This window comes from Notolabrus celidotus, chromosome 22 (genome assembly GCF_009762535.1).
Source record: "Notolabrus celidotus isolate fNotCel1 chromosome 22, fNotCel1.pri, whole genome shotgun sequence".
In the NCBI taxonomy this organism is placed as follows: Eukaryota; Metazoa; Chordata; class Actinopteri; order Labriformes; family Labridae; genus Notolabrus; species Notolabrus celidotus.
In genome coordinates, this window is record NC_048293.1 from 13,243,269 (window position 1) to 13,257,898 (window position 14,630).

General features: G+C 39.1%; 1 protein-coding gene across 1 annotated transcript in view; it reads right to left on the reverse strand.

The window, feature by feature from the left end:
• LOC117805731 (formin-like) overlaps positions 1-14,630 on the reverse strand; it is a 46,636-nt gene that overhangs the window by 6,315 nt on the left and 25,691 nt on the right. Inside the window, exons 13-14 of the mRNA XM_034674259.1 lie at positions 8,145-8,237; positions 2,918-2,969 (exon numbers count right to left, since the gene is read on the reverse strand). Of these exons, the coding sequence (XP_034530150.1) occupies positions 2,918-2,969; positions 8,145-8,237 (145 nt within the window). The remainder of the gene's footprint in view (positions 1-2,917; positions 2,970-8,144; positions 8,238-14,630) is intronic.

The window sequence follows — 14,630 nt, forward strand, 5'->3', positions numbered from 1 at the left end:
ATGCTAACACCAGCATTGCAACATGCACAGTATGATAATGCTAACCTGTTAGGCAGATTAAAATGTACCCATGCTCACATGGAGCTTGTGAGAGAGGCTTCTCAGGCCAGTGTAAATGTGTTACTAAAACAGTTTTAGATCAGAAATTACAAGTGTGGTAAAAAGTTGAAATAATGCCCTAAAGATTGTGATAAATTAAAGGTTGTGCGATTGCCAAAGATATGCCGACCAAGCTTTTTATGGAAAACATTTCAGTAGTGTTTTTTTTTTAAGCTATATACTTTATATTCGTATATTTTTCTTTAGAGAGGGGTGTTACACCATTTTATTAGAGAGGAGAGGACAGAGGACAGAGCAGGGAACCAGGAGAGATAGTGAGGAATTGACTTCGAGAAACAGGCTGCAGGTTGGAATCCAACCAGGACTGACCATCATATCGGCCATAAGGCTATGTGCACATCTGGGCACAAAACTTTTGATGCTGATGCAAAAATAACAACAGTTGTAATAACTGAGTTTGATAACGACACTAACAGCTAACTTTTTTGATATTTAACCTAAAAAAAATGTGTTGAAAAAAGTTTTTTTTCAAAAGAGATGATAACAAACCTTCTAATAAGTAAGGAAGAAACAAATTCAAGTATTTAACTCCAGAGCATAAACAACATCTTTATTTCTTGTTGCTTGCTGAAGAACTAAAAATAGCTACTATGGGGGTACTGGTGGCCTAGAGGTCTAAGCGCCCCACATACAGAGGCTATAAGTCCTCATCTCAGAGCTCACGGTTCGACTCCTTGATGCGAACATTTGCTGCATGTCTTCCCCCACTCTCTACTCCCCACATTTCCTGTCTCTCTACAGCTATCCTATCAATAAAAGCAAAAATGCCCAAAAATATAACTTTGAAAGAAAAAAAAATAGCTACAATGTTTGCAACTAAATATGTCTCACAATGTTACAATGTCATTTAGCAGACTCTCTTATCCAAAGCGACGTACATACGAGAACAAGTACAACATAATCCCTCGGGTTACAAGAGGGCCTTCACCGACCTTGTCGGTGCTCGGGCCCTAAGAAGAAAAGATCCAGACAAGAGGAAACAAGATCAGTAAGAGTAACAAAGTGCTTCAAGTCCATTTGGATGCAGGTACTGCCAAGCAGTGTAAAGGCAAAGCACATAAGTAAATAAGGATTTTTTATTTTATTTTTTGTAAAATAAGGAACATCTACAATGAAGCAACCAAACAATTTAAGACCTTCCATTATCATCATCAACAATTAACTTGTCATCACCACAATAATTACAATAAGTACCAAGTGCTGGGTCACTCAAAATTCATATAATATATTAGATCTATTTTTCAACTTTTGTAAGATCAACAATCTTGAAACTGATTCACATATTATCTATTTTCTCACATTGTATAGACATTAGAATATAAAAAATGAAATGTAAAAATACTTGTTAATTAACAGATAATGAATGTAATTGTTGGAAGTCACCATTGTAATTGCCTTAATAATCCCTGACTCTGGTCATGAGACTTGATTGTCTTAAATGGTTTGTTGATTTTGACTCAGGCGTCTAAACCTGACTCCTCATGAGGGAGAGGTGTTAGGTAGCACAAAGGATGTGTTGTCTATTTCCTTTATTAACACCCAGCCATAACGTTTGTGGACCTCTGCTCTGCTGCTGTGTGTGAGGATCCCTCGTCCAGCGCAGATGTGAGAGCCCACCCAGGGCCCGGTGAGCCCGCTGACGCCCATATTCATCAACAACGTGTCACTTTTACGAGGTGACTCTGTGGGAAAAAAGTCCCCCCACCCTCCCTCTCCCCTCCTAACTTCTGCTCTACCTAGCGCCAGTCAGCCAGTCCCCTCTTTAGATGAAATTAAAGGAAAACTTCATTAAAAACAAGGTGCTGTCAGCTGCGGGGCCCTTTTGATCAATATTCCACCTCAAGTTCAACACCTTCATTACAGTGGTGTCACTCTGGTACACGAGCCAGAACTACACGCACACATCCACCAAGAAATGTGTAGGTCCAAGTCAGTGCAAAGTGCAAAGAGATATCGCCGATGTGAGAGGCCAGGACTGAGAGTGAGAACTGCACAAGTCCCCCTGGCCGTTCTCTTGGCTTAAAAATGTTGAAATAAGAATGAAAAGTCTTGCTGAGTTATTGTTTTGTCTAAAGCAATCAACTTCTTTATTGTTTATGGTTTCCATTTCCCCGTGTCCTGCGTCTTTCACTTTCTCCTTTATGTGCTTTCATGATTCATTTTGAAAGTGGGAGAGTTAGAATATAAAGCAAACAACTCTGCTCTCTATCCAAACAAGGCAAAAATAATCTATTCACTTTGTTTGTCTGCTGCACCATCTTTTTCCAATATGAAATGTTCCAGATATGATTTCACTCGGACACTGTGTCTCACGCCTATAAATCAGATGCCGCTCAGAAAACTCTTGGGAGTCTTCTGCACAAAACATGGCAGATAAGAATGATAGGAACTGCAGGGGAGGAAGTGCTGGGCTTCAGGCTTAAAATACATTACACTGCCTGTTGATGGTGTTGAAATCCACTGTGATTCTGGTGAGCACTGGCGTCTTGTTTATTTGTCTTCAATGCAAATTATGGAAATTTGTTGAATTCCAACATCTGTACTTTAAGCATAGTTTGTTTTTTTGAAGAGGGGTTGTATGAGGTACTTGTCAGCTTTAAGTGCATTACCCACAGGGGACTGCGATCAGCTCGGCCCCTTTGTTGAGAAACCGGCTGAAGAACTGGAACGGAAGCTAGGCTATCAACTGCTGCAGAGGGTCAGGGGTCAGCTTTATCACACAATAATTGGGCTAATTTTAAGAAATTACGACCCAAACACTACAGTCAATGTAAGTGGTGGTGAGTTGATCCCTTACCTTTTCTGTCCGTCATTGAGGCGGTCTTCTTCAGCTGAATGATCTTTTTGAGCTGTAAAAAAGAGAGAATATTGGATTTAGATTGAGGGGATACATGATGGGACTTTTGATGACTTCAGTCTCAGATTCACAGGACTGGTCCCAGATGAGGGCGCTGTGTTCAAAAGTCTTTGTCAGAGTTGCTCATAGAAGAGAAAAGAAGAAGACGGGCTTAGTGTTAAGATGTCATTTTAGCATCAAGCGTTTTATCGAAGTGACAGTTAAGCACATTGTAAACTTTGACATGCCTCTGTGCGTTGACGCATGAGAGTGTGAGCCTGTGATGCCTGTGTTCAGGGTGGGGAGCGGTGGTGTGTTTGTGGAGATGTGTGTTTAAGTGTAAGTGTGTGTTGTGGTGACATACATGTGCATGTTCTGAGCAGAGCTGTAGCAGGGGTGCAGGATTGAGCACGGAGGCTTGGGAACTGAAGGCTCCTGTGGACTCCTGCCATGTAAAAGTGTACAAATGCAAGGCAGATGTGTGCGGCGGGCCAGGCCGAGGTGCAAGAATTTATCTAGGGCCAGAGAGAGCCTGTGATCTCAGATTTATTGCATTTTTCCAGATTCATCCCTTTTACAATGATGGGGGACCTTTCCTACTTGAAGATTTAAGAGCGGGAAGTCTCCAAAAATTGTTCAAAGAGAGGTTTGGGGGTCTTCTGGGAGAAGGTGAGCTTAAGCCTCCAACCAACCACCCCGCTTACTTTGACTCTTTTTTTTCTTATGTATGTGGGCAAGAAGGTAAACCTAATGAAGGGAGGTTGTGGCCATGTCTGGGGTACATGGAGGAGGGGGGGCAAGGAGAGGGGCCGTGACCAATGGCGTTAGTCTCAGCAGGGGTCAGGCTGGCGCCTGAGGTACCCCTCTGGTGCGACTGTGCAGAGGTGGCACTGGAGCCGAGGGAGAGAGAGAGAGGGAGAGAGAGAGAGAGGATGTGTGAAGTTTCTCTTCCTTGACTCCTTGTGTAAACATGAAACCAGTAGTCGCTAACTAGAAAGTTATGAGATGTGCATGCTGAGAGGGATAATAAATTAGGGCTTTAAAACTCTGACACACTTTTCCAAACTGCTGCTTTACCTAGCAGTTAGATAACAAAGAGACGGATCACTGAGAGGAATGCCGAGGACCTTCAGGACCTCTGAGAAGCATCCACTTTGTTCCTCAACACCATCTTTATCTGAACACATCTCAAAGGCTTCATCAAAAACAGGCTCTTGGGTCAGTCATCATCTGCGGATCTGCTTGATTTACGTAATTCTTGGTCATCTGGACAAGTGGAATTCTGGTTATTGGGATGTGACTCACAGACAACAACAAAAAAAGTGTGAGGATGTGATGATACATGTGTACTTGCTAATAGAGCCAGATGATGAATAAAAGAGAGTTGTTTTTAATTAGGTGTGGCGCGTATTCAACATGAAAATATTTCCAACAGGGTATCCCCAGAGGTTTCAAAGAGCTTATTAAAAAGGGGAAACAAGAAGGTGGTAAATCTGATGTTGTGACAAACAGTCTGATGTGAGGGTTTGTCTTTGATTGTGAGCTTAACCTTAGAGATGGGGTCTTTATGTAGAGAAAGAAAGTGTAGGTGAAATGCAAAGATGCCAGAAATGAGCTCAGGATAATGCTTCATAAAGTAGAGTCTCAATATATCATACAAATCATAATGCAGGTAGGAGTTTGCTTGTAACCACAGGAGTAACAGTGATGGGATGAAGACAGGAACAGCCTTACAAGAGAGCAGATCACTTGATATAAGAGGTTAGATCTGGGAGAGATCATACAGGCTTGTTTAAAAGGCACAGCGCAGGGCGTTTGGGTTCACCTGCAGGCCCTGCTGTGAGCCTCTCCACAGGGTCACAGGTCAGTGCTGCTCAGAAACACAAGACTCACAACAAAGCGTTGATCACTGATACACTTTGATCTCTTTTTTCTCAACCCTGTTTCCTCAAAGTTAATTTCGATATCTAAAATCATGTGTCAAACACATGAGTCTGCGGTCAGCCTCTGGAACATTTACCTGAATGAGAAGTTCACGCATTTGCCGATGAGTCAGAGTTTAAGAGCTTCAGCTGTGTTTGATGTGAGGACTGTTGCTTTGTTTTTGCCTTTTGAAGTCATGGAATCATCACGAACAATGATTACACACCGCTCCTCCCCGACGCGCAGCCAACGGCTAGAGGAATTCTGTTTATGATAGAAAGGTTTACAAGTATTCCATTGGAAAGTTTATGTTCAAGATGTGCTGTCGGAAACCAGGTCCGTTTCGTAGCCAGTGGCAGCAACAGAGGTTTTAATAGCGTTCAAATATTCTGTGATACTGAACAAAGCTCGGGAAAGACTTCAGATTCTGACTGATTTACGGTGGATAAATCATGAGAACAATGCTGTGGTCGATTAATTTAAAGAACAGCAACACAGACTCTGTGTGCAATTACAAACAGCTTTCAGAAACGGTTCCACAAACATGGAATCCCCACAAATTTTCACTCTGAGCCGCAAACATATGGCTACAAACTCGCTGTGAGATACTCCATCTGACTCCTGTATGATGGGGTGAAAGTACGGTTTAACCACTCTTTATTCAAGTAATCTAGTATCCAGCCATGGTGAGAGTTTTAACATCAAACCAAAGATTTTCTGCAAGACAAGCTCAATCATGCATCATTTTGCTATTGCGCAAGTCTGAAGCATACTGAAATCTCCAACTTTACACCAACGTGACCAGACCAGAAAATGGATCATTTCTATGGCTTAGCCACAGCCATTTACTGTCTCATTTTCAAGCTTTTATTTTGGTAGCTAGATTAATTTATAGCGCCATAAACATGGATTAGGGTAATGAAAATGTTGAGATGTCCATTGGTGCTTCAACAGAATACAATGAGAGAGAATGTAAATTTCTTCTATGAATTTGAGACAAATCTTTGGTCTATGTGCTCATCAGGGTTGTGGATTGAGGCGTTCCTTTTTTATGCTTTGATAACATTTTTAAAAAGTAATAAAGGGAATTCCTTGTTGACTTGTGGTTTGAGTTGGTGACAGCCCATCTCAAACTGCCAGTTAAAGGTGGAATACCTACATCCCTATAATATCTCGCTTTTGATATGAGTGTCATCGAGGCATATTGGGAGGACGAAGCTGCGCCAGAGTCAGAGGTAGCAACAGAGGCGCTAAAGAGGCAAGGATTACTATGAGCTGGCGGAACAGGCAGGGCTGTGTGTATATGCATGTCTGTGTATGTGAAAGTGCGCATATGTGGAGCTACCACTGTGCATTTACCACCTATGCTTCTGCACATCCTCAATATAAAGTGAAATCAAACACTGGGACATCAATATTGGAAAGTTGTGGGTTCAATATGAAAAGGCGTTACCCACTGAGAGCAGAGCTTTGTGGTCTTACAAGATGAGGAAGATGGAAATTTCCCCGGATTTCTGTTGCATGATATAACTTTGCAACCCCCCAACTCACATACACATAATTAAATAAGCTAAAAGGTAAATCATGTTGTGTACAAGTTTATTTGTTAGGGGTCTGTGGAGCTTAAAGAGTAGCAGGGACTTTGTTTTTATAAGATAAGTCTCCGTTTTGATTGGGGTGAACTCTCCTTTTGCAAAAAAAAATAGTATGCTCTTGTTTTCTTGCAGAATACATGCTGCAATGCAAAACACAGTAATCACATGAGAATGCTTTAGTGGCAAGCCTTCAAGAGTTTCTCCTCGAGACATCTGATCAGTATCTGGAGCCACTTTCACAGTTTGTCCTGTTGTAATTGAATCAAGTGATGTGACAGCAACAGAGGGAGACTGAGCGATCTAAGCAAGATGGCTTTACCGCTCTCATTTGGATGCAGAATAAGGTTTGTGAATGATAAAGATTTGATGACACAAATGTAGAGCAGCATGGACCCCTTTTGGCCACCATGGATGATAACTTAAATGATGGCAGTGCCACTGTCATGTTTTTCCTTGCTTCTTACTAATAATTAGGCAGACTTTGTGTTCTGAGGAAAGACAAAATCAGGAGTGGGACAGGTAGCTCGATGATAAGAGTGTGTTAGCTCTTCCTCAGTCCTGGTGGTCCCCGGGGCCGATCCACTGAGGCCAGCCAGCCTTTACAAGGCCGCAGCCAGAGATGTCCCGCCAGCTTTATGGAAGCTGGGAGTCCATGAGAACCATGTTAGAGGCAACGCGATCCCTTCTACAGGCCTGTAGACTCCTGTCCTCATGCTGTCTTACAGTGCACCACGACGCCCTCTCCCAGCAAGAACAAAACTCACACACACACATGCACTGAGAGGCTGACTGTCTGACACTGCAAAAAACATAATTATAACTTCCTCTTTTTAAAGGTCTCATGCTAGGCATCAGGGTGAACATGGGGCTTTTCTAGCTCTGTAAGCTCGTTTTACTGACCATCTCCTCGGCTGTAAATCCACTGTCTAAAATACTGTTTCATCTTTGGAGACAACAGGAATTTTCTTCAGGCTCCCTTCAGAGTGTTGTATGAGAGAGGTCAGCTGGAGGTTGGGAGTGAGGGCAAACACTGGCGAGGCCTTCTAGTGTGTCATTGTGCATGAATTGGGAGGATAGTGTGGACAGAAAATTCAACCTATGGCTCCTCTTGACTTAAGAGTAGAAGGTTACTTCACAGAAGATGGGAATTTGCATAATGAGGAAACACATGGAGAAATATATGATGTAAACAGCATGCTGGAGTTTAAATGGATTATTTCTTAAGTACTTTGTTATTGTCCTCTGATGCTGATTTTACTCTCCATTAATATGACATGAGGCACTTTTTTATACCACCAGTGAAACAGATGTTTGCTGTCCACACAGCATCTATCAAATATACACGTCTTTTGCGTCACCTAAACAAACCACATTGTGTGACTAGCTAGAGACGTCCAAGATGGACGAGATGTGTTTCTTCTGTCCTTCTTTGTTTGCACTTAATAAAAAAAAAACATGCTAGCCCTCGGTGTAAAACACGTCAAGACACACCTTCAATATTCATTTTTTAGCTATCTCAGACCGCTCCTCGTCCGTGTCCATATGCGTGGCAAGCCATGACACTACAATAGGAAACGATGCAATGGTTTTGTCGCTGATGCTCTCCCCACATCACATGCAATCACAGCGCGGTCTAAGTTTAGCACATAGAAAGCTGAATCTTGACTCACCTGCAGAAAGGAACTTTTCCATCTTCCCCTTGAAGGGCTCGAGGTATTCCTCTGAAGAGTTGGCGCACACCGTCTGTACGTCTTTCTGACAGGCTGATGACAGAAGACAGGGAACAAATATAAATGATGTATTATGTAACTGGTGTGACTTCCTCCATATAGAGGGAAATACAGACACAATAAGAAAAGAGCCTCAAATACGACATTTCTTTAAGATAAAGATATGTAATAAGGAATGGTTAAAAATATCAAAGGTTATACTTTTTACCCAAAAGCATAGGTACATTTTTTTATACACTATATTATTGAAATATTAATTTTAAGTGTTTTTTTGTGACAGTTTGTCAGTTTTATACATGTATGCCATTTTTGCAAGGGGTACTGTGGCTCAGTGGTAGAGATTCTCAACTGAAAGGTTGGGGGTTCGATACCAGGTCCCACTGTCTGAAGCGGTGAAACGTCTTTAACCCCAAAACTGCCCCCATGGCTGTGTCAGCAGTGAGTGCAATTACTGATAGGCGCTTTGGCAGCCTCTTCCATCAGTGTATGAATATGGTGTGAATCAGTAAATGTGACATGTCATGCACATTTTTTGTAAAAACAAAAAAAAAATGGTTGTATTTTCTGTTTATTTATGAAATCTCCTCTCCCCTATAGGCTCCTGTTTGCTTGTATTTTATGGTTTAAAAATCAGTAGTACTTGAGTCTTGTTCTACATGTTGTTACTTTCCGGATGTCTTAATAATATACATGTGAGTTCAGCAGATGTCTCTTTGCTGTTTGTGGATTTGTTTTCTGCACAACGCAAAATGACCCAGCTCACACGCGCTGAGAGGAAACAATCGTGACTGAGCGTGCTCCAGCCGAAGCTTCCCCATTTCCTCTCAACTGTTACCCGGGTTAATATACACACAGACGCCTGGTAAAAGAACTTTGGCACATTGCTCAAACCTGTAAGTCATTAATGGCTGCAATAAATACCTCTACTTGCTTATGACTGCATAGCTAAATAGTTCTGCAACACAACAAGAGCATTAACAGGTCTGGCCGCAGTCTCACTTCACTGCGAGGCTGCTTTTAGATCTGAGTTTGGCTCTCAAACGTTTGCATGCAAAGCAGCTGCACCTGCAACTCTGTGAACTCAGTCTATTACATCTTTTATTTATTGGCTGTGTTAATAAATCAGACAGGAAACACGACGTCTGAGCATTAAAGTTGAGGAGTAACTACGTACAGCCTCAGTGTCTGGATTCCAGGACTCTTTTAAAATTTGTGAATAGTGAGAGCCGGCAGTTATCAAAATAAAAACCAGAGATCGGCAACCAAACATGACGACCAAAATATCCTGTTTGGACAAAACCGCGTTTCCTCACCAGAAATCCCCCAACTCAAAACGACCCATTAAAAAACAGTGTTCAAAACAGCAAGTCTACAATTTAAAAGGCGGCTCTCTCCCAAATGTGGTCCAGACAGCAAAGGCCGCAAGGAGGAAGCCCACAAAACACAGCAGCTGTAAAGAATAAAAAACCAAAAGCTGCAGTTTGAGACATTGTCTTAGAGTGATAATACACTTTTTAGGAGGCGTGCCTTGTTAGGGAGGATTCTCCTGCAAGTAAATGACAGACACCATGCATCAGTAAGGATGGAAGATCTTAAGTGAATGGGCTTTGCCAAAAATAAAACCAAAATGAAAGTTAAAGGGGCAGAAAAAGAGAAAGTTGTAGTGAGGCCTTTTTTTTCATGTGAAGTTGTTGTATGAAGAGCTGTTTCTTTGATTCAGTCCTTATGGGCTGCTTAGAAAAAGTATACATGAAAAATCATGGACTGTGTCCTTTAATAGGTGTCTTTTTACTTACTGCTATTTCTTTAAATTTGGGCCTAACATATTCTTTTGATAGAATTGTACATTATTCCTTAGACGGATCCTGATAAAATTATTCACTCACCAATGATGTATAAGTGTAATTCAATTAATATTGAATTACATATAATTCATATACCTGAAAATCATTTATATGAGTGAAGAGTCGTACTTTTAGACATCTGTATGGCAAAAAAGGTCAGAGATTAGAGGAATTTCAATTATTATCATTATTTTTTTTTTTGCTAAATACAATTAAAAATAGTGAATTTACATAAATTACAAAAAAATGGCAATTAGTGTAGATAAAACAAAATCATTTTGCCAAACTCTTAATTAAAATGTAGAATCTTTTAAAATATTTTCTAAATGGATTAAAAAAAATTTGGTGAGGCGTAGTATACGTCTTGATTTAAAAAAAATTGCTTCAGTTATATTATGGATACTTAAACCTGAACTATGAACATCTAGAATTAACATTTTTATGTTCAAATAACAAGGTAATATTACAGAAAATAAATCAACATTTTATCTCATGAGACGACAGCAAAATATGTGTGCACTAAAATACAATAAATACTAAAATACAAGTTTCCACTCTTTTCTAAAGACCATTTTTCAGGACTTTGACAATTTAGCTGGTATGACAAATTGTGCCTTTACACCAAAATACTCCCTTTGTGGAAGTCTAAATCAAAAGATATGCAGTGCATGGTTATAACCCAGAACTCTCACATGATTATACATTAAATGGAATTGATCATACAATAATGCAAATACACTTGCAGATGTATAGCACTTAATGTCATACATATATAAAAAGATAAAAATCTAGGCTATGTAAAAAAAAAAAAAAAAAAAAAAAAAAAAAAAAAAAAATATATATATATATATATATATATTATGGCAAGCCGTTCAGGAAATTAATATATATGGAATGAAGTCTGAATATATGGATTGAAAGTCTGAATATATTGAATGAAACTTGATATATATGGAATGAAACTCGATATATATGGAATGAAGTCTGAATATATTGAATGAAACTTGATATATATGGAATGAAACTTGATATATATGGAATGAAGTCTGAATATATGGAATGAAACTTGATATATATGGAATGAAACTTGATATATATGGAATGAAGTCTGAATATATGGAATGAAACTTGATATATATGGAATGAAACTTGATATATATGGAATGAAGTCTGAATATATTGAATGAAACTTGATATATATGGAATGAAGTCTGAATATATTGAATGAAACTCGATATATATGGAATGAAGTCTGAATATATTGAATGAAACTCGATATATATGGAATGAAGTCTGAATATATTGAATGAAACTTGATATATATGGAATGAAACTCGATATATATGGAATGAAGTCTGAATATATTGAATGAAACTCGATATATATGGAATGAAGTCTGAATATATTGAATGAAACTTGATATATGGAATGAAACTCGATATATATGGAATGAAGTCTGAATATATTGAATGAAACTCGATATATATGGAATGAAGTCTGAATATATTGAATGAAACTTGATATATATGGAATGAAACTCGATATATATGGAATGAAGTCTGAATATATTGAATGAAACTCGATATATATGGAATGAAACTCGATATATATGGAATGAAGTCTGAATATATTGAATGAAACTTGATATATATGGAATGAAACTCGATATATATGGAATGAAACTCGGAATATATGGAATGAAAAATCACGTCATGTATGGCCTGCGCCATCTTGTCTTTCTGGGGTGTGATCATAGGGGTGTGATTTTGTTTTCCGGTTAGACGTAGCTTTTAGTAATGCAACCATGAGGGAGACACGAGATGTTTTCACTGCAATTTTAATTAATGAAGGGGTTATCAACCCCTTGGGTAATGCATGTGCTGTTAAGTCAATCCGTATAGGAAAAAGGAACCCACCCCTCCTCTCTATTAAGTTGGTTTCATCCAAAAGTGATGATCGGACCGTCTGCACAGAGAGACGAGAGGAACACGAAGCAGTGGGCTGCAGAAGCATTTAGGAGGGTAGTAAACAAGTGAAAATACGAAAATATTAAACATCACAGGTTATACACACTTCTACAAAGGCTAGAGATATTGCCCCTTCTTTATTCAGGTGGTTCAGTCCTCTAGTTCGCTAGCTAACTTTTGTTATGACTTGTGATAATGTAGCATCCTGTTCAATGTTAACAGGTGGAGCTCATACCTGTGTGCATCATCTGACAGTGAGTGAGTGTAATGAAAAAGTACGACCAAATTACCACAGGTTACAGAGGTAGAGGAAAATGTGTCCCCTCAGAAACACTAAAAAGAAGTGCAAAAGGTTATTTTCGGAGAGACATTAATAAAAGATGAGTCTCTTTGATGACAATAAAACAATACGATTATAAGTGGTGTTCAGAGTACTTATTTAAGCTTTCATTCAATATATTCAGACTTCATTCCATATATATCGAGTTTCATTCCATATATTCAGACTTTCATTCCATATATATCAAGTTTCATTCCATATATTCAGACTTTCATTCCATATATATCAAGTTTCATTCCATATATTCAGACTTTCATTCCATATATATCAAGTTTCATTCCATATATTCAGACTTTCATTCCATATATATCAAGTTTCATTCCATATATTCAGACTTTCATTCCATATATATCAAGTTTCATTCCATATATTCAGACTTTCATTCCATATATATCAAGTTTCATTCCATATATTCAGACTTTCATTCCATATATATCAAGTTTCATTCCATATATTCAGACTTTCATTCCATATATATCAAGTTTCATTCCATATATTCAGACTTTCATTCCATATATATCAAGTTTCATTCCATATATTCAGACTTTCATTCCATATATATCGAGTTTCATTCCATATATTCAGACTTTCATTCCATATATATCGAGTTTCATTCCATATATATCGAGTTTCATTCAATATATTCAGACTTCATTCCATATATATCGAGTTTCATTCCATATATTCAGACTTCATTCCATATATATCGAGTTTCATTCAATATATTCAGACTTTCATTCAATATATTATTTCCTGAACGGCTTGCCATAATATATATATATATATATATATATATATATATATATATATATATATATATATACACTGAACGGAAGCTATACTGTATTTCACACAATGATGGTTAAAACCTAAAGTTAGACTCAAACATGGATTCACTTTATTTCTCCAGAGGCATGATTCCCCAATCCATCATATATGAATAGGAGTGAGTTGGCGATGTATTGTGTAAAATAAGACAACAAGACAACAAGCTGTGGGTAAAGGAGGGGCGGAGGTGGAGCTAACGGGAAGACAAACAAACAAGAAAGTCAGAATTGTTCTCCAGTATTTGCCCTGTGTGGTTTACTTTGATGTCAGCATGTACTTATGATTTTACTGTGGTAAGCATGAGCCCCACTGCAGCTACCAGGAAATCACAGCACAAAGACAATGCACAACTTTGAGAGGATTAGAAAATAAGCTGAACAGTGGATGAGAGAACCCGGGGACTAAACTAGCTGTTTGATGAATGTTTCTGTCTCTACGCCTCGCCACCTCCTGTCTCTGTAGCTCTGGATCATTATTAAAAGTGGACACTAAGGAAGTAAAGCAGTAGACAGAGAAACACATGATGATACACCGGTGACTTCATTGTTGTTTAACAGTTGCCAGCGGAACTACAGTTCCAGCTAATGAAATAATTAATGTCATATATTGTTATTTTCCAGTCTGACAAATATCTGCATGTAAAAAATGACTTTGGCTTTTTTTTCATTATTTATCAGAGGTTAAATCAGTGCGGTGCTCCGACCCTGGCACATGCTAATAATTTATACCTGGAAAAGTGAATTCTCTCTCTGATCCCCAATTATCTCCAAACCCAGCAGACTGTCAGACTTCCAGCTCCGCTCTCTGTTGGATGAACCCTCTATCCCCCCTCTGTGAAGCCAGCCAGGAGACAGCTTCAGTGGGGAAAGGTAAGACACTCCTCACCTCTTTCCACTCCTCATGAATCAACTGGAACCAGCAAACTAGAAGCCTTCTCTGAATTTTTTGCAGGAAAATATTTTGCTGGCTTGTAGAAACATCACGCAGGACTTAGAATTAGAGGTGGAGCATTAACCCTTGATCAAATGTTGGTGCAGGGAGCAAGATGGACTAACCCTGTGATAAGAAAAAAGCCAATGACAATAATGAGCTAAATATATGAGGAGTCTTGCTTTATGTAAAGAACTAATGTTGAATTGAAGCGATTACATGTTTGGTTAAACGAGTGGAGCGATACTTCAGCACTTGGACTTCACACATGCAGTTCCGAGCCCAGGCTCCATCGTAAAGCAGAGCTCAGGCTAAAGGCCCTGCCTGAACCTGACATTAAAGGCCATTTAAAATCAGGACACTGTCTGATTTGCCACAGTGATGAATGCCTAACCTGGGCCAGGCCCTCAGTGAAACACTAAACTCCCCTGGGCAGCAAATGAGCTCTGACTGTTTCTTTTTATTTGATCCTATTTCATTCGGTAGCGTCCCTGCCTCTCTGTCAAGTCCAATTACG